This window comes from Nycticebus coucang, chromosome 3 (genome assembly GCF_027406575.1).
Source record: "Nycticebus coucang isolate mNycCou1 chromosome 3, mNycCou1.pri, whole genome shotgun sequence".
NCBI classification, from domain to species: Eukaryota; Metazoa; Chordata; class Mammalia; order Primates; family Lorisidae; genus Nycticebus; species Nycticebus coucang.
Genome location: NC_069782.1, coordinates 61,063,440 through 61,089,604, shown reverse-complemented (window position 1 = coordinate 61,089,604; position 26,165 = coordinate 61,063,440). Strand labels below are relative to the sequence as shown.

General features: G+C 43.9%; 1 protein-coding gene across 3 annotated transcripts in view; it reads left to right on the top strand.

The window, feature by feature from the left end:
• VAV1 (vav guanine nucleotide exchange factor 1) overlaps positions 1–24,608 on the top strand; it is a 75,786-nt gene extending 51,178 nt beyond the window's left edge. For 2 of the 3 annotated variants that reach the window (XM_053585122.1, XM_053585119.1), the window contains 11 exons: positions 83–180; positions 269–291; positions 442–487; positions 7,163–7,299; positions 7,641–7,706; positions 10,885–10,916; positions 13,949–14,065; positions 16,398–16,485; positions 18,287–18,401; positions 21,213–21,364; positions 24,297–24,608. In XM_053585122.1, coding sequence (XP_053441097.1) covers positions 83–180; positions 269–291; positions 442–487; positions 7,163–7,299; positions 7,641–7,706; positions 10,885–10,916; positions 13,949–14,065; positions 16,398–16,485; positions 18,287–18,401; positions 21,213–21,364; positions 24,297–24,350 — 928 coding nt within the window. In that variant the 3' untranslated portion in view covers positions 24,351–24,608. The remainder of the gene's footprint in view (positions 1–82; positions 181–268; positions 292–441; positions 488–7,162; positions 7,300–7,640; positions 7,707–10,884; positions 10,917–13,948; positions 14,066–16,397; positions 16,486–18,286; positions 18,402–21,212; positions 21,365–24,296) is intronic. The other variant, XM_053585120.1, reaches the window with a different exon arrangement.
• Positions 24,609–26,165: the final 1,557 nt, after the last annotated feature.

The window sequence follows — 26,165 nt, the reverse complement described above, 5'->3', positions numbered from 1 at the left end:
AAGTGGGTCCTTCAAATCGTTGGCAGCATGGCCCTCCATATCTACCAAGATGACTCTTCTTTCTCTCTCCCCTGCATCCCAGAGGCACCTTCTACCAGGGCTATCGCTGTCATCGGTGCCGGGCACCTGCACACAAGGAGTGTCTGGGGAGAGTTCCTCCATGTGGCCGACACGGGCACGGTACCAATGGGAGGGAGAGAGGTTGGGAGGGTGGCTTGGTTCTCCATGGTGTATATCCTGTCCTATCTATTTCCTTTTCCTTCCATAGATTCCTCAGGAACTATGAAGAAGGTAAGACATTCCACCCCCCACTTCCATGTTTCTGTGTCTGACAAATCTGTACAGCCAGGAGGGGATGACCCAAGAGACCCCAGCAGTGGGCACCGAGGACAGTGATGGGGCATAGGTAGCCACACTTGCTTTCTTGGTCTCTCTTTCCAGGACAAACCACACCGCAGGGCTCAGGACAAAAAGCGGAATGACCTGGGTGAGTTGGCAAGGGTGCTGTGTGGGACAGTGGGGGAACTGACCTCCTCCAGGGACAAATCACGGTCATCATACTCACACCACATAATGTCCTGTTATTATGCTGTGATCCATGTGTTCCAGTGCCAGAAACCCAAAAGGAGTTCACAAATAACTACTCAAATTCATTACTTGCTTTGGTCAAACCCTGTGAGGTAAATGCCCAGGGGATAGCAATGCTAGTCTTCCATACACTGTTATCTTCACTATCTCTTTCCCCACTTTGCAGCTCAACTTGCTAGGCCCAACTCTGGTGAGAGACATTGATGAGGCTAGAGGCAGCAGTGGCACCTGGTCCTTTCTTTCTGTGTGTTCCACTGTGTGGTTGTTCTCGCTGTGGCACAGTGCTCCACTGTGCGGTTGTTCTCACCGTGGCACAGTGTTCCACTGTGTAATTGTTCTCACTGCGGCACAGTGTTCCACTGTGTTCTCCACTGTGTGGTTGTTCTCACCATGGCACAGTGTTCCACTGTGTTTTCCACTTGTGGGGCACAGTGTACCACTGTGTGATTGTTCTCGACATGGCATAGTGTTCCACTGTGTGTTCTGCTGTGAAGTTATTCTCACTGTGGCACAGTGTTCCACTGTGTGTTCCACTCTGTGGTTGTTCTCACCGTGGCACAGTGTTCCACAGTGTGTTCCACTGTGTGGTTGCTGTCACCATGGCACAGTGTTCCACTGTGTGTTCCACTGCAACATTGTTTTCACTGTGGCACAGTGCTCCTTTGTGTGTTCCACTGTGTGGTTGTTCTATCCGTGGCACAGTGTTCCTCTGTGTGTTCCACTGTGTGGTTGTTCTCTCAGTGGTATAGTGTTCCACTGCAACATTGTTTTCACAGTGGCACAGTGTTCCTCTGTGTGTTCCACTGTGTGGTTGTTCTATCCATGGCACAGTGTTCCTCTGTGCGTTCCACTGTGTGGTTGTTCTCTCCGTGGCACAGTGTTCCACTGTGTGTTCCACTGGAACATTGTTTTCACTGTGGCACAGTGCTCCTCTGTGTGTTCCACTGTGTGGTTGCTCTCACCATGGCACAGTGTTCCACTGCAACATTGTTTTCACTGTGGCACAGTGCTCCTCTGTGTGTTCCACTGTGTGGTTGTTCTATCCATGGCACAGTGTTCCTCTGTGTGTTCCACTGTGTGGTTGTTCTATCCATGGCACAGTGTTCCTCTGTGCATTCCACTGTGTGGTTGTTCTCTCTGTGGCACAGTGTTCCACTGTGTGTTCCACTGGAACATTGTTTTCACTGTGGCACAGTGCTCCTCTGTGTATTCCACTGTGTGGTTGCTCTCACCATGGCACAGTGTTCCACTGCAACATTGTTTTCACTGTGGCACAGTGCTCCTCTGTGTGTTCCACTGTGTGGTTGTTCTATCCATGGCACAGTGTTCCTCTGTGTGTTCCATTGTGTGGTTGTTCTCTCCGTGGCACAGTGTTCCTCTGTGTGTTCCACTGTGTGGTTGTTCTCTCCGTGGCACAGTGTTCTTCTGTGTGTTCCACTGTGTGGTTGCTCTCACCATGGCACAGTGTTCCACTGTGTGTTCAACTGCAACATTGTTTTCACTGTGGCACAGTGCTCCTCTGTGTGTTCCACTGTGTGGTTGTTCTATCCATGGCACAGTGTTCCTCTGTGTGTTCCACTGTGTGATTGTTCTCTCCGTGGCACAGTGTTCCTCTGTGTGTTCCACTGTGTGGTTGTTCTCACCGTGGCACAGTGTTCCACTGTATGTTCCACTGTGAGGTTGTTTTCACTGTGGCACAGTGTTCCTCTGTGTGTTCCATTGTGTGGTTGTTCTCTCCATGGTGCAGTGTTCCACTGTTGTTCCACTATGCTTTCCATTGTGTGATTGTTCTCACCGCAGCACAGTGTTCCACTATGCATTTTCCAATCTGTTTTTGTTATTACCACGGCACAGTGCTCCACTCTGTGTTCCACTGTGCAGTTGTTCTCATGGTGGCACAGTGTTTCACTGTGTATTCCACTGTGTGTTTATTCTCACTATGGCCCAGTGTTCCACTGTGTGTTCTGCTGTGCAGTTGTTCTCACTGCAACACAGTGTTCAACTGTGTGTTCCACTGTTGTTGTTCTCTCCATGGCACAGTGGTCCACTGTGTGTTCCACTGTGAGGTTGTTCTCATTGTGGCACAGTGTTTGATTGTGTGTTCCACTGTGAGGTTGTTCTCTCTGTGACACAGTGTTCCACTGTGTGGTTGTTCTCTCCGTGGCAGAGTGTTCCACTGTGAGGTAGTTCTCACGGTGGCACAGTGTTCAACTGTGTGTTCCTCTGTGTGGTTGTTCTCACTTTGGGATAGTGTTCCACTGTGTGTGACATTTTGAGGTTGTTCTTTCTGTGGCACAGTGTTCCACTGTTTGTTCCACCATGTGTTCCATTGTGAGGTTGTTTTCTCTGTGGCACAGTCTTCCACTCTGTGGGACATTGTGTGGTTGGTCTCTCCGTGGCACAGTGTTCCACTGTGAGGTTGTTCTCAACGTGGAACAGTGTTCCACCGTGTGTTCCACTGTGTGGTTGCTCTCACTGTGGCACAGTGTTCCACCATGTGTTCTACTGCAGGTTGTTTTCACTGTGTCACAGTTTTCCTCTGCGTGATTCACTAGCCATTGTTCTCACCGTGGCACAGTTTTCCACTGTGTGGTTGTTCTCACTATGGCACAGTGTTCCACCGTGTGTTCCACTTTGTGAGGCACAGTGTTCCACTGTGTGATTGTTCTCTCCGTGGCACAGTGTTCCACTGTGTGGTTGTTGTCTCCGTGGCCCAGTGTTCCACCGTGTGTTCCACTATGTGGGTGTTCTCACCATCCCACTGTGTTCCACAGTGTGTTCCACTGTGTGGTTGCTCTCACCGTGGCACAGTGTTCCACTGTGTGTTCCACTGCTACGTTGTTTTTACTGTGGTACTGTGTTCCTCTGTGTGTTCCCCTGTGTGGTTGTTCTCTCCATGGCACAGTGTTCCACTGTGTGTTCCACTGTGCATTCCACTGTGTTGTTGTTCTCACCATGGCACAGTGTTCCACTGTGCAGTTGTTCTCACTGCAGCACAGTGGTCCATTATGTGCTCCACTGTGTGGTTTTTCTCACTGTGGAACAGTGTTCCATTGTGTGGTTGTTCTCACTGTGGCACTGTGTTCACTGTATGTTCCACTGCGAGGTTATTTTCACTGTGGCACAGTGTTCCTCTGTGTGTTCCATTGTGTGGTTGCTTTATCTGTGGCGCAGTGTTCCACTGTTGATACACTGTGCATTCCACTGTGTGGTTTTTCTCACCATGGAACAGTGTTCCACTGTGTGTTTGTTCTTACTGTGGCACAGTGTTCCACTGTATGTTCCATTGCGAGGTTGTTTTCACTGTGGCACAGTTTTCCTCTGTGTGTTCCACTGTGTGATTGTTCTCTCTGTGGTGCAGTGTTCCACTGTTGTTACACTGTGCATTCCATTGTGTGGTTGTTCTCACCATGCCACAGTGTTCCATTGTGCATTTTCCAATGTGTTTTTGTTATTACCATGGCACAGTGTTCCACTCTGTGTTCCACTGTGCAGTTGTTCTCACTGAGGCATAGTGTTCCTTTGTGTGTTCCACTGTGTATTCCACTGTGTTGTTATTCTCACTATGGCCCAGTGTTCCACTGTGTGTTCCCCTGTGTGTTCCTCTGTATGTTCTGTTGTGCAGTTGTTCTCACCATGCCACAGGGTTTGACTGTGTGTTCCACTGTCTGTTCCACTGTGAGGTTGTTCTCACTGTGGCACAGTGTTCCACTGTGTGTTACACTGCAATGTTGTTTTCACTGTGTGGTTCTCTCTGTGGCACAGTGTTCCTCTGTGTGTTCCAATGTGTGGTTGTTCTCACCATGGCACAGTGTTCCACTGTGCATTTTCAAAAATGTTTTGTTGTTTTTACCATGGCACAGGGTTCCACTGTGTGTTCTGCTGTGCAGTTGTTCTCACCACAGCACAGTGGTCCACTGTGTGCTCCACTTTGTGGTTGTTCTCACCGTGGCACAGTGTTCCATTGTGAGGTTGTTCTCACCGTGGCACAGTGTTCGACCGTGTGTTCCACTGTGTGGTTGTTCTCACCATGGCACAGTGTTCCACTGTGCATTTTCCAATGTGTTGTTGTTCTTACCATGGCACAGGGTTCCACTGTGTGTCCTGCTGTGCAGTTGTTCTCACCACAGCACAGTGGTCCACTGTGTGCTCCACTGTGTGGTTGTTCTCTTTGTGGCACAGTGTTCCACTGTGAGGCTGTTTTAACTGTGGCACAGTGTTCCTCTGTGTGTTCCACTATGTGGTTGTTCTCTTTGTTGCATAGTATTTCACTGTGGTTCCAGTGTGCTTTTTCCACTGTGTGTTGTCTTTACCGTGGCACAGTGTTCCTCTGTGTGTTCCACTGTGTGGTTGTTCTCTCCATGGCACAGTGTTGCACTATGTGTTCCTCTGTACATTCTACTGTGCATTCCACTGTGAGGTTGTTCTCACCTGGAACAGTGTTCCACTGAGTGTTCCACTGTGAGGTTGTTCTCACTGTGGCACAGTGTTCGACTGTGTCTTCCACTGTGTGGTTGTTCTCAACATGGCACAGTGTTCCACTGGGTGTTTCACTGTGAGGTTGTTTTAACTGTGGCACAGTGTTCCTCTGTGTGTTCCACTATGTGGTTGTTCTCTCTGTTGCATAGTGTTCCACTGTGTGTTCCACTGTGTGGTTGTTCTCTCTGTGCACAGTGCTCCTCTCTGTGTTCCTCTGTGTATTCCACTGTGTTGTTGTTCTCTCTGTGCACAGTGTTCCTCTCTGTGTTCCTCTGTGTATTCCACTGTGTTGTTGTTCTCTCTGTGCACAGTGTTCCTCTCTGTGTTCCTCTGTGTATTCCACTGTGTTGTTCTCACCACAGCACAGTGTTCCACTGTGCATTTTCCAATGTGTTTTTGTTCTTACCATGGCACTGTGTTCCACTGTGCAGTTGTTCTCACTGTGGCACAGTGTTCCACTGTGTGTTACACTGTGTATTCCACTATGAAGTTGTTCTCACTGCAGCATAGTGGTCCACTCTGTGTTCCACTGTGAGGTTGTTCTCACCATGGCATGGTGTTCCACTGCAAGGTTTTTTTTCACCATGGCACAGTGTTCTTCTGTGTGTTCTACTATGTGGTTGTTCTCTCTGTTGCATAGTGTTTCACTGTGTGTTTTCCACTGTGCGTTGTCCTTATTGTGGGACAGTGTTCCACTGTGTCTTCCACTGTGTGGTTGTTCTCAACGTGGCACAATGTTCCACTGTGATATTGTTTTAACTGTGGCACAGTGTTCCTCTGTGTGTTCCACTATGTGGTTACTCTCTCTGTTGCATAGTGTTCCACTGTGTGTTCCATTGTGTGTTGTCCTTACCGTGGGACAGTGTTCCACTGTGTATTCCACTGTGTGGTTGTTCTCTCTGTGGCAGAGTGTTCCTTTCTGTGTTCCTCTGTGTGTTCCACTGTGTGGTTGTTCTCACTGCAGCACAGTGTTCCACTGTGCATTTTCCAATGTGTTTTTGTTCTTACGATGGCCCAGTGTTCCACTGTGCAGTTGTTTTCACTGTGGCATGGTGTTTCACTGTGTGTTGCACTGTGCATTCCACTGTGTAGGTTGTTCTCACCTTGGCACAGTGTTCCACTGTGCAGTTGTTGTCACTGCAACATAGTGATCCACTGTGTGTTCCACTGTGTGGTTGTTCTCACTATGGCACAGTGTTCCACTGTATGTTTTCCACTGTGTGTTGTCCTTACTTTGGCACAGTGTTCCACTGTTTGTTCCACTGACTGCTTGTTCTCTCCGTGGCACATTGTTCCACTGTGTGTTCCACTGTGCATTCCACTGTGTGGTTGTTCTTCCCACGGCACAGTGTTCTACTGTGCGTTGTCCACTGTGTGGTTATCTTACCGTGGCATAGTGTTCCACTGTGTGTTCCACTGTGTGGTTGTTCACTCCATGGCACATTGTTCCACTGTGTGTTTCACTGTGCGTTCCACTGTGTGGTTGTTCTTCCATGGCCTAGTGTTCCTCTGTGTGTTGTTCACTGTGCGGTTGTCCTCCCTATGGCACAGTGTTCCACTGTGTGATTGTTATCACCATGGTACAGTGTTCCACTATGAGGTTGTTTTCACTGTGGCATAGTGTTCCTCTGTGTGTTCCACTGTATGGTTGTTCTCTCAGTGGCACAGTGTTCCCCTGTGCATTCCACTGTGTGGTTGTTCTCACTGGAGCACCGTGTTCTGCTGTGTGGTTGTATCACAACTCATTTATCTACAGTTAAAACTACTAAGGACATTTAGTTTGTTGTCAGTTTTTGGTTATTGTGTATAAAGCTATTGTGGACATTTTGTCCATGACTTTGGATGTTGTGTTTTCATTTCTCTTCAGTTTCTGGGTTGCAGGGTAGGCATATGTTTAGTCCGTACTGCTGAACAGTTTTCCAAAGTGAATTCCCCACCAGAAAATGTATGACAGTTCTGGTCACTCTGTGTTGCTGCCAACACTTGTTTGACATTGCCATTCTCTTTAATTTTAGTCATTTTGGTGGTGGCAAGAGTCAAATTTGAAAGTCACTGACTGTCACCCACCCTGTACCCCACCCTCCCTGTCCTCCAGGTCTACCCAGGATGGAGGTGTTTCAGGAATACTATGGGCTCCCTCCACCTCCCGGTGCTTTTGGACCTTTTGTGCAACTCAACCCTGGAGACATTGTGGAGCTCACCAAGGCAGAAGCTGAACAGAACTGGTGGGAGGTACAGGCTGGGGCTGGTGGTGCTGGGCAGGATTCAAGTAGGGTTAAGGGTCCAGGTGACCTTGAGGAGTGGGTTCATAGTACCACTGAGCTCTGCAAGTGGTGCCTGGGAAATGATGCTATAGATTGGGATTTGGGGGGTAGGCTTAGTGTCTCTTCTGAGCTGGCCATTTTATTAGGAAATTGATACTGATTGGCACCTCTGGGGGTCCTCCAGGCCATGCAGAGATAGATGGATAAGCAGAGTGGCCACTGAGCAAAGAGATGGATACATACCTATACATATACACATGCGGATGCCTATAACCTCTCTGTCCCTCTTTTTGTCTCCTGGGTTTTTAGGGCAGGAATACAGCTACCAATGAAGTTGGCTGGTTTCCCTGTAATAGGGTGAAGCCCTATGTCCATGTGAGTGACACAAGTCTGGATGGAGCTAGGGCAAGGGGTCCAGAGATGATCTGGGGTGGGTGGGCAGATTTAGGAGGACACCCCTGGAGCTGGGGAAGGGGTGCTTATTGTGGCAGGTCATTCTCCAACTCAAGGCTTTGCCTGCACCATTGACTAAACCCAAAGTGGGCCCATGCTGGGAATGATGGTCCATTCCCCCTTTTATTTTGGTGTGAATGTCCTTCTTCATGCAAGGGTGTGGTAGGGGAAGAGGGAGGGGGCAGGATGGTGGGCCAGTCCATGCCTTTCTTTAGAGACACTGAACTAAGTCCTGTAAAGGTAACCTACCACCTTTACCTCCTTGCCCAGCTCCTGATGGACAGACCTGTCCACCCTTTCTTCACCTGCTCTTCAACTGTTCTCTGCTTAACTAATCCCTCACTCCCATGGCTTCAGATCTTGCCCATTCCCTTCAAACCTCAGGTGCCCCCTTCCTCCCTCATTCACAGCAAAGGGTTCCACTGTCCAACTTCACAGCCCAAATGGAACCTAAGGAGAAGAACTCTCTCCCATGTTTGTTGCAACATTAACTTTTTATCCTTTCAGATGTCTAGCAATGTTACGAGAATAATGCAAAGAGCTGTCATAGAGCCTCAACTTAGACCCACCAGTTGTTAACATGTCATTCCATTTGCTCTGTCATTTACTCTTTCTACACACACAGATGTTTTTTGAAATAGTTACAAGTGAGTTTGCAGACATCATTTCCTTTTATACTTTAAGTACTTCCTAAGAATGAGAAACTTCTTGTACACGTATAACCATAGCATGATTTAAAAAACCATTAAATTTAACATTGTCATTGTAAATTTAGTTCATAGCCTACATTTAAATTTTGCCAATTTCCCCAAAAATGTAACTTCTTTTTTTTGTTTCTGTATTTTCTTCACTATCAACTTACCTTATGCATTTCCAACTTCATTGTTCCTTCCTAATTTTTTAGCTGGTATTCTGCTGTAAGGAAGAGCTGCCCCTTCTACCCTACCTGTCCATTCATTCATCTGTCCATCTATCTATCCATCTATCCGCACATCATTATTTGTTCATCCACATAGTCATTATTTATTTATCCATCCATCCATCTGTCCATCATTTATCCATTCATCGATCCACCCATCTAGCATTTATCTATCCATTTATACATCTATATATCATAGATCTATTTATCAATAAATCTTCTATTTATCATCTATTCATATACTCATCATCTATCCTTCTATTTTTCAATTAATCATCTATCCAACTACCATCTATTCACCCATCCATTCATTTATCATCTATCCATCTATCATCTATCAATAAATCATTTATCCATCCATCCATCCATCCATCCATCCACCCATCTATCAACTGTCTATTGTCTATCTACCTATCATCTAGTTATCTATCCATCTATCATCTACATATCCTATCTTATTTCCTTCTTTCCATCTATTATCTACCTGTCTGATCTATTCACCTATCATCTATCAACTGTCTATTATCTATCTATCTATCTGTCTATCATCTGTCTATTTGTCCTATCTTTTAGGACATGGTACGTATGCATCCATCCATCCATCCATCTTCTATGAGGAATAGCTCACAGATTCTTATTTTAAAATTGTCTCAGCTTTGGCTAGAAGGATCCCTTCAGGTTTGTTTCTCTGTCATGGTAACATGTCTCCATCATTCCTTGAGTACTTCCTTATTTTCTGATACTATGCAGATTTATCTTGTACTTTTCCTCCTACTCTTGGAATCAACGTCTTCTCCAAGGAGCTCTGGTTATTTCAGTGGGGCATGGCATTTAGAAACCAAGATCTGTGCATATCTTCAATGTCTGTCTCTCAATGTACCTGCTTCCTTAAAGCAGCTCCTCCTCTCTCATTACAGTGAAGAATCTGAGAAAAGATACAAATATGATAGTTCTCGGTCTCATTCAAGGTCCCATCCTTCCAGTACCACCCATCTCACAACATCTCACAAGACAATGACTGTTATCCTTTCTCTCTCTCGACAGAGTCTTACTATGTGAGACTGGAATGAGAAGGTACCATCATAGCTCACCCCAACCTCAAACTCCTGGGCTCAAGCAATCCTCCTGCCTCAGTCTTCCAAGTAGCTGAGACTACAGGCACCTGCCACAACACTGGCTAATTTTTCTATTTTTAGTAGAGACAGGGTCTCACTCTCCTAGCCTCAGATGATCTTCCCAGCAGTGATCTCCTGCCTTGGCTTCCCAGAGTGCCAGGATTGCAGGCTTGAGCCACCATGTGTGGCCTATTAATCTTTTTAATATGGCTATTTGGCATTTGTTAATGCCAATACAAACAGATATGGATATGGATTCTCAGTTACTCCATGGTTTATTCAAAAGGTTCATTACTATTTTGCATACTGTTTTCTTCCACTTAATGTGTCTTGATATCTTGCCACATCACTGAACATAGAGCATCTCATTCTTTTCTTTGCCTTTTTAAAAATATCGAAGTGAAATTTACACAACATAATATCATACATTTCTTTTTTTTTTTCTTTTCTTTTCTTTTTTTTTGAGACAGAGCCTCAAGCTATCACCCTCGGTAGAGTGCTGGGGCGTTGCAGCTCACAGCAACCTCCAATTCCTGGGCTTGAGTGATTCTCTTGCCTTAGCCTCCCAAGTAGCTGGGACTACAGGTGCCTGCCACAATGCCTGGCTATTTTTTGGTTGTAGTTGTCATTGTTTGGCACACCCAGGCTGGATTCGAACCTGCCAGGTCTAGTGTATGTGGCTGGCGCCTTAGCTGCTTGAGCTACAGGTGCCACTTTTTATTTATTTATTTATTTTTTCAGTTTTGGCTGGGGCTGGGTTTGAACCTGCCACCTCCGGCATATGGGACCAGCGCCCTATCCCTTTGAGCCACAGGTGCTGCCCAATATCATCATTTCAAGTGAAAAACTGTAGTACATTTACATTTAGTATATCCAATTTATGTGAAACATCTAAGATAGGTAAACCGGTTTTACATGACACTGGGCCAGTCTCCTGTATGGGTTCTGAGGGTGTGCTCCAGTAACAAGCACAGTGCTTGGCACAGTAAATGCTCATGAGTCAAATGACTGAGTGAACAAAATGCCCTATGGTCTGTTGTCCTAAGCTGGGGTCTCTGTATTCTAGGGCCCTCCTCAGGACCTCTCTGTTCATCTCTGGTGAGTAGGACTGAACTACTTTCTTCTCTTCCTTCCCCCGCCCCCAACCAGAGGTTCCTGGGGCAGAGGCCCAGATGGGGCTAGAGAGTGGCCTCCAGACCAGTTATTTATTTTTTGAATTCTGAGCATTGAGTTATGAAACTAGCCCTGGGCTGGGGGATGCTGGGGAGGGGACATAAAAGGAAGGCCCCTGAGCTTGGGAGATTATGGTCTTGCTGGAAGCAAAATGGATACCATGATAATGATGTCAATGGCTGTGATGGTGTTGGTGGTAACGGAAGTCCCATTTTTTCTTTTTGAGCATCTAATGCATGTTGGGAAGCTAGGGGTGGAGGTTTAGTGTGGCTTTTGAAGCCTACTCACCTGGGTTTAAATCCTTATCCCAACATTACCTAGCCATGTGATCTTGGCACCATAACTTAAGCTCTCTGTGCTTCAGTTTTCCTATCTGGAAAAATAGCTTAATGACAGTATCTACTTCATAATATTGTTAGGAGGCTTAAATGAGCCTGTTAAGTGCCCAGTCCTGGACTCTATATAGGATTAGCTGTTGTCATTGCCACATTTTACCCACTTGAAGCTGCATGTTCCTCTTCACATTTTAACATCTCAGACTTTGAAATGGCTCTTGTGACCAATGGAATCTTAGTCTTCTGCTGAATTTTATAGGTAGTAATTTTTCTTTCATAATGGCACATAAAAGAGAATGGTGCATTTAATCATTTCACCTCAGACTTGCTGCAATATGGTATTATATTTATGGCCATGTGCCTGCTCTTTAGTGCGTTCCTTTAATTTTCACAATAACCCTTCGAAATAGATGCTTATATTCTTATTTATTTATTTATTTATTTTTTGCCAAGGTGGAATTCTTGGGAAAGGAGGTTCAGGGAGGGGAATGATTTGTTCAATGTCACATGTGAGAAAGCAATGGGAATGGGATTTGAACCCAGAACTGTCCAAATCCAAAGCCTGACTTTCCTGCCTCTTGATAATAAAAGATCTGAGCTGTGGTCTCTTGTGGCTGTGCTTGCTCTGCTCTTTCCCATGCAGATGTGGACCTGGGTGAGATGAGGTAGGCTGTCACCTTGGCTGCAAGATTTAAGAGAGCACTAAAATACTCAGGGATCAAGACACATAATATTTTAATGCAATATTAAAAAATTAAAAACAAGGCAAAAAATGAAACAAATATGAACAAATATGTTTACAATTATATTACATATTTAATTCATATTATATTACATTTATTTTATATTATATATTATGCTGATAAATAATATTATAGTATATTTATGTTTTACATTTATATTATATATTATTTATATTGTCAATTTACATTTAATACATATTATTATATAACATATAATATATTTATATTATATGTTTATACTTATGTTTTATGTATCATGTATAACTAATATTATTTATGTTGTATATTTACACATGTCTTATCATATAATATATAGTATTTACATTTATATTACATACCTACATTTATATTATATATTATATAAGTATGTGTATATTACATATAGTTAATGTTTATAATTTATATTGTATATATTCGTGTTTATATTTATATTTGGTAGCATTTAGTACATTCAGTGGTGTGCAACCATCACTTCTATTTAGCTTGGAAATATTTTTATCACCCCCAAAAGAAACCTCATCTTCTCTCCCATCCCCATCAGCTCCCCATCCCCCTCCCCTCCCCCATTGCCTTCCCCAACTGCATCCTTGGCAACAACAAAACCACTTCCTGTCTCTGTGGGTTTGCCTATTCTGGACTTTTCATATAAACGGGATCAGGCACTAGGTGGCCTTTTGTGCCTGGCTTCTTTCATTGAGCATGATGTATTCAAGGTTCATCCACATTGCAGCGTGTGTCAGAGCTTCATTTCATTTTATGGCTGCTTTTTCATTCATTTTGATATCTAAAAATATTGCATTAAAATACTATTTGTTCTATTTATTATTATTTATCTCAATGACTTTTTTTTTTTGTCTGCCACTCAAATTTTGCATCTGAGGCTACTGCCTTACTCTCTCATTTGACTTTTGTCTTGGTGACTCAGAGACCAGCATCTAGTGGGCATTCAATAAAATGCCCATTGAAGCCATACTCTGTAAAATGATTTTAAGGAGCTTTATTCTGAGCCCAGTGTGAGGATCAAGACCCAGAACCACAGCTAAGAAGCCTTGAGCAAGTGGACTCCTTATGCTGGGGTTACATGCAGTTTGTTTTTATACATTTCAGGGAGACAGAGATTACAGGTAAAGACATAAATCAATACATGGAAGGCATACATCAGTTTGGCCTGAAAAGGTGGGACATCTCAAAGAGGGGGCTTATAGGTTACAGGGGGGTTTAAAGTTTCTTTAGCTGATGATTGGCTGAAAGAGTTAGGCTTTGTCTAGTAGACCAGGAATCAGCAAAAAGGAATGCCTGAATTAAGATATGGGTCTGTTAGTTAGAAACAAACTGCAGGACTTATGCCCAGACTCAAGCAGTTTGTTATGTCTATTGAGGACCTGCAGGTATGTCTTGCAGAGCCTCAGCACCCCCTCCAGTGAGTCACAAAGGACATTTCTAAGGAGGGGGACATGATGAGACATGTCTGATCTCCTTTCCTATGGCTGGCAACTCAGTTTTAGGGATACTCTTGGCCAAAAAGGCATCCAGTCAGTCAACCAGTGGGCAGGAGAGCCTTAAGTTATTATTTTAGTTCACAAAACAAGGGCTAAATTCCAGATACCCAGTAAGACCAAAAGGGCTGAGCTGTTCCCCACAATCTGTATGTCAAATCTTGGATGTAAGTAATAGAAGCCTAATGGCTACTCCCACCTCTGAACTCTGGCCAATATCTCCATGGGGCTTAACTTGATGTTTAAAGGCTATTAGACCCAGGCTATCGCCAACTTAAAAAATGATTTGGCAGCGATTGGGGGGAAGGGAGCAGTATCGCTATGGAAATATGGGACCCAGGTATGGGGACTGTGCAGCCTCCCTCCTTGGTGTGTCTTTGCAGGTATGCTGGCCCCATGGAGCGTGCAGAGGCAGAGAGCATCCTTACCAACCGCTCAGATGGGACATTCTTGGTGCGGCAGAGGGTGAAGGATGCTGCAGAATTTGCCATCAGTATTAAGTAACTCCTCCCTTCCTGACCCATCTCTTTTCATGACCTGGGTCCTTCAGGTGCCTGTGAAGAAGGACATCCAGTTTTTAATTTCTAGTGTACCATAATAACATCCTCCTTTCTGAGCTCTGATTGGGGTTTGAACTTAAATCACTGAGTGCTTTTACCTGTCTTATTTCTTTTACTTGACTGACAACCTACAAGAAAGAGATATGATTCCTACAGAATCTTAAAAAGAACTTTAGCTTCCTCTAGGAAGAGGCTAAAACACAATTTGAACCCAAGCATCTTACACCTGGATTCTTGTACCTTTTTGTGCGGTGTGAGCTGCTTCTCACTCATGGTGACTCGTTTCCTTGTCAGTTTTATAATTTTGTGTTGTAATCTTAAGTGGGGCTTTACCTGTGGTAGTCTTATGCTGCCTGGGTCTCCAGAGACGTTTTACATTTGTTTCTGTTGGGATGATCAGCAGGTTAATTTCTTCTTTAGGTTAATTGTTTTTGAAGTTAATTTCTTAGCTTCCCAGCCTACACATGTGATTTAAGTTCAAACCCCAAACCTATGGGTGACAAGTGATGAATTCTTATTTATTTATTTATTTGGAGACAAAGTCTCTCTTTGTTGCCCTTGGTAGAGGGCTGTGGTGTAACAGCTCACAGCAACTTCAAACTCTTGGGCTCAAGTGATTCTCTTTCCTCAGCCTCCCAAGTATCTGGGACTATAGGCGCCTGCCACAACATCTGGCTATATTTTAGAGACGGGGTCTCGATTTTGCTCAGGCTAGTCTCGAACTCATGAGCTCAGGCTATCTACTACCCTAGCCTCCCAGAGTGCTGGGATTACAGGCATGAGCCATTACAGGTGTGAGCCACTGGATCTGGCCAGGTGATGGATTTTTTTTTTTTTTTTTTTTTTTGAGACAGAGTCTTAAGCTGTCACCCTGGGTAGAGTGCTGTAGTGTCACAGCTTAAAGCAACTTCCAACTCTTGGGCTTAAGAGATTCTCTTGCCTCAGCCTCCCAAGTAGCTGGGACTACAGGCACTTGCCACAATGCCTGGATATTTTTTGGTTGTAGTTGTCATTTTTGGCAGGCCTGGGCTGGATTGGAACCCACCAGGTCTGGTGTATGTGGCTGGCGGCCTAGCCGCTTGAGCTACAGGCTCCAAGCCAGGTGACGAATTCTTAAGGGTGACTTTACTATGTTAGGTCTGAGACATGCGTGCTTCTTATCATCTTTGTGTGGATAGGTTGAGTTTTTCCAGAACACTCTTTTTCTTGAGGATATGACTCTCTTTTCTTTTTTCTTGTATTGTTTTTGGGACAGGCCTCTGTTGCACATACTAGTGTGCAGTGGTGTCATTATAGCTCACTGTGATCTCAAACTTCTGGGTTCAAGTGACTCTACCACCACACCTGACTAATTTTTAACTTATTTTTTATTTTTATAGAAAAGGGCTCTTGCTGTGTTGCCCAGGATGGCCTCAAACTCCTGGTCTCAAGCAATCCTCCTACTTCAGCCCCCCAAAGTGCTAGGGTTACAGACATGAGCCACTATGCCCAGCCGGATGTGGCTCTTTGACAGTCCAGCTTTAAAGGGTACGAGCACATCTCAGTGCTAACTCCCCACCCCACATGAACCCAGTAATGAATTTCTTGTTTCCGCATGATCATCAAGATATAAGCTCCTTGGTTACCAAGATCAGCAAACCCATTCAGGTATCCCTAGTTCATTTAGCTTTTGTTCTTTATGTTTTTATATCTTTATTTCCAGCTTCCATGGATTTCCCTTTTCTAAGAGCTCAGCATTTTTTTTTTCCTCAGCAGTAGTAGGAGGCCTTTAAAAATTTTTTTCATTATCTGGTTTTCCATATAGACAGAAGTAGATGCCTTCTCCCATGTCTTGACCCACCATATTAGCAGAAGTGGAGTCTTTCTTTTATATATGTTTTTTAGTATTCTGAAGGTCACCATATTTCCAGAAATAGGTCTCTCCTATCATATCCTTTATATTCTATGGTCATCTATAGTGGTGGAAGTGGAGGTCTTTCCCTATCTTTTCTAGAACATTGCTTTCTTTACAAAGTCTTATTGGCTTCTCAACCAACCTGTGAGTCAGGGAAGATGATTCCTCTTATATGAGATGAAGACATGGAGGCTTGGAGTAGCAAAGTTTCCAAGGAAGGGGTTCTGTTGGAAAAGCCTCATTCTTTGGGTTTCAGTGGTCACCCTCCCTGGAAAACCCAAGATTGCTTCCTTCATGGTGGGAGCTTGTCAGTGGATGGGCCTGGTCCCTTGACTCAGGACTCAGTGGCCACCTGGTCCTCTTTCTTCCTGTTTCCAGGTATAATGTCGAGGTCAAGCACATAAAAATCATGACAGCAGAAGGACTATACCGGATCACAGAGAAAAAGGCTTTCCGGGGGCTTACGGTAAGAGTCAGTGTCCCCCAAACTCTAGCCTCCCAGAACCTAGGTGGGACCCTCCATCCATTTCCATCTTGGGACTTCCTTTTTTCCACATTTGGAGTGGCCTCTCCAAGGCACTGTGGAGCAATTGACCTAAACTTAATGGCCAACATAGTAATGAATAACAGCAAAGAGCATTTACAGAACAGACACTTTATAGATAGTACTCCCCTCAGCCCACCCTCTGAGGATCCATTTTGCAGGTGGGTAAAACTGAGGTTTAGCTGTCATCTAGTGTCACAGAACAGCAGAGCCCAGGACTTACCTCTGCCTAATCTCTAAGTGACCATTTCACTGAGCACTAAAATGACTTTTGGGTGTTCCTGCTTCTGCTTCGTGCCCTGTAATTTGTGATCGTGTTTTAGATATTTTAAGCCTATTACTTTAAGGCACATGCATCTTATGCATGGTCTGTGGGTCCTTCAGGAATGATGAGTTCTCTGAAAGGAAATCCAGAATTTTACATGTATGTGCAGTTTTGGGGGGAATGCAGTATCTTAGATTAAGGGTTCTTGCCTCTGCCAAAAGTTAATTCAGTCCACAAATCTTTTGTTCTCCTCCAAACTTTTTATTCCGAAACACTTCCCCTTGATTTTTTATCTATAAGAAATTTCAGAAAAGTTGCTGAAATGGCGTATTGAACACCTGTGTATCTTTCACCTACGATTATTAATTGTTAATATTCTGTCTCTTTTGTTCTATTTCTCTAACACACACACTTTTCCTGCACTATTTCAGAGAAAGTTGCAGGCACCAATATCCTTCAACCATAAACACTTTAGCGTGAATACATTAAAAGCTGAGATATTCTAATCCATCACCACAGTATCATTATTACACTTAGAAAGTTTAACATTGATGCAAAATTATTGCCTAATATACTGTTCATATTCCAATCTCCAACTTGTCCCAATTATGTCTTTTTAAAAGCTGTTCCTCCACCTCCAGGATCTAAGTAGTTATCACACATTGCACTTAGTTTTTACCTCCTCAGTCTCCTTTAGTTTGTAATAAATTATCAGTCTTTTTTTGGTGGGGGGATGTCTTTCATGGTATTGGCATTTTGGAGTCTAGAACTACAAACACAGAGCATTTTGTTTTGAAGAATATCCTTTAACTTTGACTCACCTGGTTGTTTCCTCACTATTAGAATCAGTCCAAATATCTGTGGAAGAAATATTTATAAGTACAACAAATCTGAGACTCAAATTCATCAATCTTACTACAGAGGCCAGCTCTTAGCTACCACTCTACTGCCTTCCCTAGGGCTTGAATCCAGGATTTTCTCTTTCCAGCTATGCATACCTAGACAAAGAACTCAGCTTTTCCATGTCTCAGCTTCTCCTTTTGTAAGATGGGAGAATCATGAATGTATTCACCTGTCAGGATTATTAGGAGATTTTGATGAGGTGTGGTATGCACACTGGCTAGCACATGGTAGGTGCTTAAATAACAATGGTGGTGGTGATGGTGATGATGAATTATAAAAATAAGGCCCTTGGTACCTATAGGGGGCTTTGAATCTGGTGAACTGATTATTTGGTAAAATTAACACAACATGAATTAGTTGGTTCTTAGGAAAACTGGTTTTAGGCAATGTGGTCTGTTTCCCATAAAATAGTCCTGGCTGCTGAGGAAGGCAACGAGCTCCCCATCAGGAGAAGAATTCAAAGAATTGTTCTCCAGGAATTGTTTCATATGAGGAGCTGCCCCCTTGTGGGCTGGCATAGCTGGGGTAGCATCTGCCATATTGTCCCTCTTCCAGGAGCTGGTGGAGTTTTACCAGCAGAACTCCCTAAAGGATTGCTTCAAGTCCTTGGATACCACCTTGCAGTTCCCTTTCAAGGAGCCTGAGAGGAGAGCCATCAGCAAACCACCAGGTAGGAGGTGTCAGGCTGAGAACTTTCAGCCCCATCTCTTCCAATTGTGGAGCAAAGTTTGGGAATGCCATGGACATCCTTTCCACTGAGCATGCAGAGGTCTTATCTGTGCAACAATGGGTACTCTTTCCCACTCCTGTCTGTCCCTTTGCTCTTGAGTGGTTTGCATATATATTTGCCTGAATGGAAGGCAGGGCAGGGAAGATTAGGACACACTAGGAACCAGAAGGGGACTCTACTTGCATTTTGAGGCAGGGCTTTCCTCTGTCAACCATGCTGGAGTGCAGTAGCACAATCATAGCTCAATGCAGCCTCCAACTCCTGTACTCAAGTGGATCCTTCTGCCTCAGCTTCCAGAGTAGGTGGACTACAAGCATGTATCACCACTCCTGGCTAAGTTTTAAAATTAGTTTTTGTAGACATGGGGTCTTGCTATTTTGTCCAGTGTGGTCTTGAACTTCTGGCCTCAAACAATCCTCCCATCTTGGCCTTCCAAAGTACTGGGATTATATGCATGAACCACCATACCTGGGTTCTACCTGCACCTTTTAAGTCTACATTTTTGTATCAATATTAAGGATTAATTAGCATCCATAACCTTTTCTCACAGTAAAGTAAAACCTTTAGTGCATTCTTCCCCTTTCTTTTGCATCTCCCACACACCCAGTTTGTTGAAGTTATTATTTTTTTGAGACAGAGTCTCAAGCTGTTGCTTTGGGTACAGTACCGTGGCATCACAGATCACAGCAACCTCCAACTCTTGGGCTTAAGCGATTCTCTTGCCTCAGCCTCCCAAGCATCTGGGACTACAGGCTGAAATTGTTGAATACTATTTCTAGTACATTAAAACAATAAGAGCATATATGTGTATTTTAGGAATTCTTTCTTAGCAATTGCGTTTAATTTCATGAATACAGTATCATTAATTATTTGGACTCCATCTGTATTTGTTTTCCATGTTTTCCTTTATTTTTAAAACTACTTATTCTGATTCATACTTCATTTTGTTGGAGTAAGTTCTGGAGTATGTTTTTCAGAAAAGTCACATGAGTAGTATAGTTTCTGAATTTTTGTACGTCCAAACATTTTTAAAAGAGGTATTTAAAAATAAATTATTGGCCAGGTGCTGTGGCTCATGCCTGTAATTCTAGCACTCTGGGGGACTGAGGTGGGCAGATCACCTGAGCTCAGGAGTTTGAGACCAGCCTGAGCTAGAGCAAGACCCTGTCTCTTAAAAAGCAGCTGAGCATTGTGCTGGGTGCCTATAGTCCCAACTACTAGGGAGTCTGAGGCAAGAGAATCACTTGAGCCCAAGAGTCTGAGATTGCTGTGGGCTATGATGCCACAGCACTCTACTGGGGGTGGTAGTGGTGGTGGTGTGTGGCAAGTGAGACTCTGTCTCAAAAAACTAAAAAAAAAAAAAGGATAAATTATTGTTAGAATGTTATTTTCTCGGAAAAGCAATAGCAACATAATATTAGGACTTTGAGACAAGAACTGCCCCTATGCTCATCACCAAATCAAATAAATGTAACTTATTTGCCTTTGTGTGTATATGAATTTCAGTATTAGCATGTTTGCAAGTTAATTTTATATCCTACAGATTTTGTTATTATTGTACTATGAAAAGATTTCCAGTCTGGGCATGGTGGCTCATCCCTGTGATCCCCACCTTTTGAGAGGCTGAGGTGTGAGGATTACTTGAGGCCAGGAGTTTGAGACAAGCCTGGGCAATGTAGCAAGACCCCATCACCACAAAAAATAAAAATACAAAAAAATTAGCTGGGTGTGGTGGCACATACCTGCAGTTCCAGCTACTTGGGAGGCTGAAGCAGGAAGATCATTTGAGCCCAGTAATTTGAGCCTGCTGTGAGCTGTGATGGGGCCACTGCACTCCAGACACTGCACTCCAGCCTGGGTGATAGAGCAAGACCCTAGCTCTTAAAAATGAGAAAATTCCCATGTCTTTTTCTTCTCCTACTTGTCATTCTCTATTCCCTCTATCTTTTGACCCTTGGTCCTCCTTAGGGTAATTAAAATTGGCCGGATGCAGAGGCTCATGCCTGTAATCCTAGCACTTGGGAGGTTGAGGTGGGAGGATTGTTTGAGCCCAGGAGTTCAAGACAAGCCTGAGCAACATAGCAAGATCTTATCTCTACAAAAAATAGAAAAATTATCCAGGCATAGTAGTACAAAACCCCATCTCTATAAAAAAATTAAAAATAAAATTGCCTAAGCATGGTGACTCACATCTGTAGTCCCAGCTACTTGGGAGTTTGAGACCAAGAGAATTGCTTGAGCCCAGGAATTTGAGGGTGCAGTGAGCTATGATGACACCACTGTACTCTACCTACGCGACAGAGCAAGACTCTGTCTCAAAAAAATAATGAAAATGTGTCAAAAATTCTATGAACCAAGTGTATGGTGCCCCATGATCATATTGATGTACACAGCTATGATTTAATAAAAAAAAAATAAAAAAAAAGAATACAAAAAAATAAAAAAAATAAGATAAAAGATAATTAAAATTAACAGCCTAGTATGCATTTTTCCATACTTTTCTCCTCATTCCTTTTCCAGTAAATATATATGAATCATTAAAAATTCAAAAATGGTCTTATTTCCTAAGTTTAGTTGCTTCTTGGCTTACAGGATGGTACTGGGTACACAGCTGTGTTCCCTCAAAGTATAGGGCACTTAATACTCTGCACAGAAGAGCACTGAGGGGCCTTCATCCTGGAGTCACCTTCCTGAAAGCATGTGTCCTCACACTGCCACAGACCCTTTTCTTACTCTGCTCTTTCTCTGTAGCAGGAAGCACCAAATATTTTGGCACAGCCAAGGCCCGCTATGACTTCTGTGCCCGGGACCGGTCAGAGCTGTCCCTCAAGGAAGGTGACATCATCAAGATCCTCAACAAAAAGGGACAACAAGGCTGGTGGCGAGGAGAGATCTATGGCCGAGTAAGGCAGGCGGGGCCTGGGTAGCCATGGGGGATGATCTGGCCGTGGTGGGGCTGCCGTGGAATCATGGATCTGGGGAGGTGCGGTGTGCCTCATATGGAGATCAGAAGGAAGGAAGGAAGGAACACAGAGAACAGGTTCATGGTGTTCGGTACCTCCGGGATGCTGGGCATACTGCTGGGTGCAGAGGAGATAAAAGACCCAACAAGCACAGTATGACTGCTGCCCTCATGAAACTCATAACCTAGTGAGGAGGATAGACCTATAATCCAGGCAGTTACAACACTGAGTGGGCAAGATTGAGACCAGGAGTGGTGGCTCATTCCTGTAATCCTAGCACTCTAGAAGGCAAAGGCAGGAGGATTGTCTGAGATCAGCCTAAGCATGAGCAAGACCTCATCTGTACTAAAAATTAGTGGATGTTGTGGCAGAGCCCCAGTAGTTTCAGCTACTCAGGAGGCTGAGGCAGGAGAACTGTTTAAGCCCAAGAGTTTGAGATGGCAGTGAGTTAATATGATACCACTGTACTCTAGCTGGGGTGACAGAGAGACAATGTGCCTCAAAAAAAAAACTGGGATTTTTTTTTGGTGGGTGGGATTGGATGGATTGATGAGCGGGTGGATTAATGGGTATATGAATGCACAGCATGTGCAAAGGCCCTGGGGTGAGAATAATTAGCATATTTTGGGAACACAAAGGCAGGAACAGTGTCTGGCACACAGTAGGTATCCAATAAATACTGAATACATGAAGAAGCAGAGCAGGAACTAACCACTGTGCTTATTTTCCTGTTGGAATTCATACTGTCAAGAATGGATGGACTGCAAGTCTCTTCAAACCAGCTCATTTCCACTTATTTCTTAGTTTTGTTCCAGGAAGGCACAGAACCTTCTTTATTTCATTCCCCTCTAGAATTTGGTCTTGCTCATAGTGATTTCTTAAAAATATTTATTGTGGTTGGGTGTGGTGACACACATCTGTAATCCCAGCACTCTGGGACGCGGAGGTGGGTGGATCACTTGAGCTCAGCTCAGACTTTGAGACCAGACTGAGCAAGAGCGAGATCTTGCCTCTACTAAAAATTGAAGAACTAGACAGGAGTTGTGGCGAGGCCTGTAGTCCCAGCTACTCAGGAGTATGAAGCAGCAGGATGGCTTGAATCCAGGAGTTTGAAATTGCTGTGAGCTAGGCCAATGCCATAGCACTGTAGCCTGGGCAACAGAATGAGACTCTGTCTCAAAAAAAAATTTTTTTGAATGAAAATAGGAATGCTGGTTAGACCTGGGGAAAATACATGTGAAAAACATGATCTAAATGATTGCTTATGTGAACAGTTTTGTTACGAGCATTCAAGGGTAAGTTTAGTCAAAAGTGGAGAAATTTTAGGGTTTGAGAGAGGCTTTTGGAGTGTTGAGGAAGGTCTGAGATATAGGGAATTCATCCATACATCCATCCACCCACCCATCCATAAATCATCCATTCATCCATGCATTTATTCATCTCCACCTATGCATCTGTCCATCCACCCAACCATCCTTTCTTTCACCCATTCATCCCTCCATCTATGCATGCATCCATCTATTTTCCCATTAGTCAATCCACCTCCCCATCAATTTATTAATCTATCCATTAGTCCACTCATCCTTCCACACCATCCATTTGTCTCTACCTGTATGTTCATTCATCCATCTATGTGTCTATTTATCTATCTATTCCTCCATCCATTCACCTACTTATTGATCCATTAATCTATTTATTAATTCATCCATCCATTCATCTGTTTATCCATGCATCCACCCATCCACTCCCCACCCGCCCACCCATGTATTCATCCACCCATGAATTCATTCATCCATTCATGCGTCCATCCATCCATCTCTACCTATCCATTCATTCATCCATCCATCTATTCATCTATCCTTCCATCCACCCACCTACCCATCAGTCCATTAATATATCCATGAACTCAGCCATTCATCCATTTATCCTTGCACACATCTACCCAATCCCCATCCACCCACCCATGCATTCATTAATTCATCATTTAATCTATTTCATTTAATGTAGCTCTCTGTTCATCAATCTAACCATCAATCCATTAACCTATCCATTAATCCATCCATTCATTCATCCATCTGTCCATCCAACTTATATATATTTTTTTAATTTTTGAGACAAAGTCTCACTCTATCACCCTGAGTAGAGTGCTGTAGAATTATCACAGCTCACAGTAACCTCAAACTCTTGGGCTCAAGTGATCCTCTTGCCTCAGCCTCCTAAGTAACTGGGACTATGGGAGTCCACCAAGACACACAGTTAGTTTTTCTATTTTTACTAGAGATGAGGTCTTACTCTTGCTCAGGCTGACCTTGAACTCCTGAGCTCAAGCAATCCACCTGCCTCAGCCTCCCAGAGTGCTAGGATTACAGACTTGAGCCACTGTGCCAGCCCAACTTATATTTATCAAGTGTTTGCCCCATGCCAGGAACTGTTGTAGGCTCTTGGGAGTCAGTGCTAAGTAAGACAGACAAAGCCTTCCACCTGTTGTAGAGCTTACTTTATATTGAGGGAGGGAAACAGAGAACAACCTTGTAAATATGCAAAACATCTAGTAGATCTGAAGGGGATATGTGCTATAGAGAAAAAAAAAGCAAAGGAAGGGGATAAGAAGTGTTGGGTGGGTTGGGGGTTGCAATTTTAAATAGGGCAGTCAGGAAGGCCTTACTGATATGGTGAGACATAAGCAGTGACTTTTAGGAGGTAATGGGGGTCGTTCTGCCTGGTGTATGTTTGGGTGATGTATTTTCCATGGTAGAAAAAGTAATAGCAGGTGCAAAGGCCCTGAGGTGAGAGGGAGCCTTCCCTGCCTGGTGTATTGAGGGGCAGTAGGAGATGCAGAGGCTGCCCTGATGAATCCCTCATCTCTTTTCAGATTGGCTGGTTCCCTTCCAACTATGTGGAGGAAGACTATTCTGAATACTGCTGAGCTCCAGTGCACCAGTTGAGAGACGAGAAACTCTAGGCTCTGAGCCAAGGGCAAGCAGGCAGTGGGGCCAGGGGCTGTGACAGGTCCCAGGCGGGTGGAGAGTTCAGAATGGACTGGAGAAGGCCAGCATCCAGCTGGCAATGCTCCTGGATGATGTCCTGCCATGGTTAATTTATAACACACTGATTTCCTCTTGGGTCCTCTCAAGAAGTCAGGACTCAAGGTGGTTACTTTCAATAAAACAAGAAGAAAAATGGAGGGAGTGATGTCATTCAAGAGGACCTGGAAAGGGAAAATGAGGAGGGAGCATTGTGTGGCACCCAGACCATAGCCCACTCACCGATCCCTGGCTCCCAACTTGATTACTGTTTTCTGCCATTAATAACATGACTAGAAGGCAGGAAATGGGAGTCCCATGTGGTAGGAAAGAATTTTACACTGGCAGAGTCAGGATCACAGAGAGGTACCACTTATTTATTTTTGCTTTAATAGGAATTTTGAGTCTTCCTTCCCTCTCAAATTTCATCTCAGCCAATTCTCCTTAAGGTCCTGTTTAAGTTCCAGGGGCAGCTAGATCTCAGCTATTATCTTCTATCACATTGCCACCTGCTGTGATGTCATTGTTTCTGCTTGGCCCTTGGTTCCATGGCATCTGCTACCCCCTCTTGGCACACATGAGATCCCTGGCTGTTTCCTCTGAAATGCTGGGTGAGATGGTGATATACCCTGGGTTGCCTGGGTGGTGCTGGTTGTTTTCCTATGTCATTAATCATGATCCTCAATCTCTGAAGTGTCCTAGTTTGGATGATATGGTCATTGTCTTAGGATGTTGCCCATCTGTTCTGCAGCAGACCCCAAGATAAGGTTTTGGGGGTACAAACTTTAGGAGATGATCCCAAAAAGCAGCTGGAAAGGAGTGGAGAAGAAAGATGGAAAAGGAGCCAGGTGCAGTGGCTCACACCTGTAATCCCAGTGGCTTGAGTGGCTGAGGGGGAGGATTGCTTGAGGCCAGGAGTTTGAGACCAGCCTGAGCAGCATAGCAAGAACACATCTCTATGAAAAATAAGAAAAATTAGCTTCATGTGGTAGTGCACACCCGCAGTCCCATCTACTCAAGAGATGGAGGTGGGAGAATCGCTTGAGTCCAAGAGTTCAAGGCTGCAGTAAGCTATCTATGATCATGCTACTGTACTCCAGGCTGGGCAACAGAGTAAGACACTGTTTCTAAAAACAAACAAACAACCCTCCCCACCCCCACCTGGAGTCTGGGAGCATCCAGGGAACCCTCTTTCCTTATATTACCCTGAAATCCATGGGTAGGCTGATAGGGTACAGGGATCCATATCTGGGCCTCCTCAGAGTTTAATTCTATTATTTCCTAACTGTTCTGTTTTGTTGCAAGAAATTAGCCTTGCAGACTCAGACTGCTGAATGTTCTTCCACATACATTATTTATGGCCAGATTTCTTTTTTATTCAATAGACTTTATTTATTTTTAAAATTGTGGTAAAATTTACATCAATAAACTCTACCAGCTTAGTTGTTTCCAAGTGTGTAGTTCAGTAGTGTTAAGTATATTGTAATGTTGTATGACCATCATTCGTTACCCATATCCAGAATTTTTAGTTGTGTAAAACCGAAACTCTATAGTCACAAACCAGCAACTCCCCATTTCTCTCTTTCTCCAGCCCTTGGCAACCACCATGGCCAGATTTTTATCTGGAGTCTTTCAGGATTCAGACTTTTTTTTTTTTTTTTTTTTTTGAGACAGTATCTCACTATTGCCCAGGCTAGTTTTTTGAGACAGTATCTCAT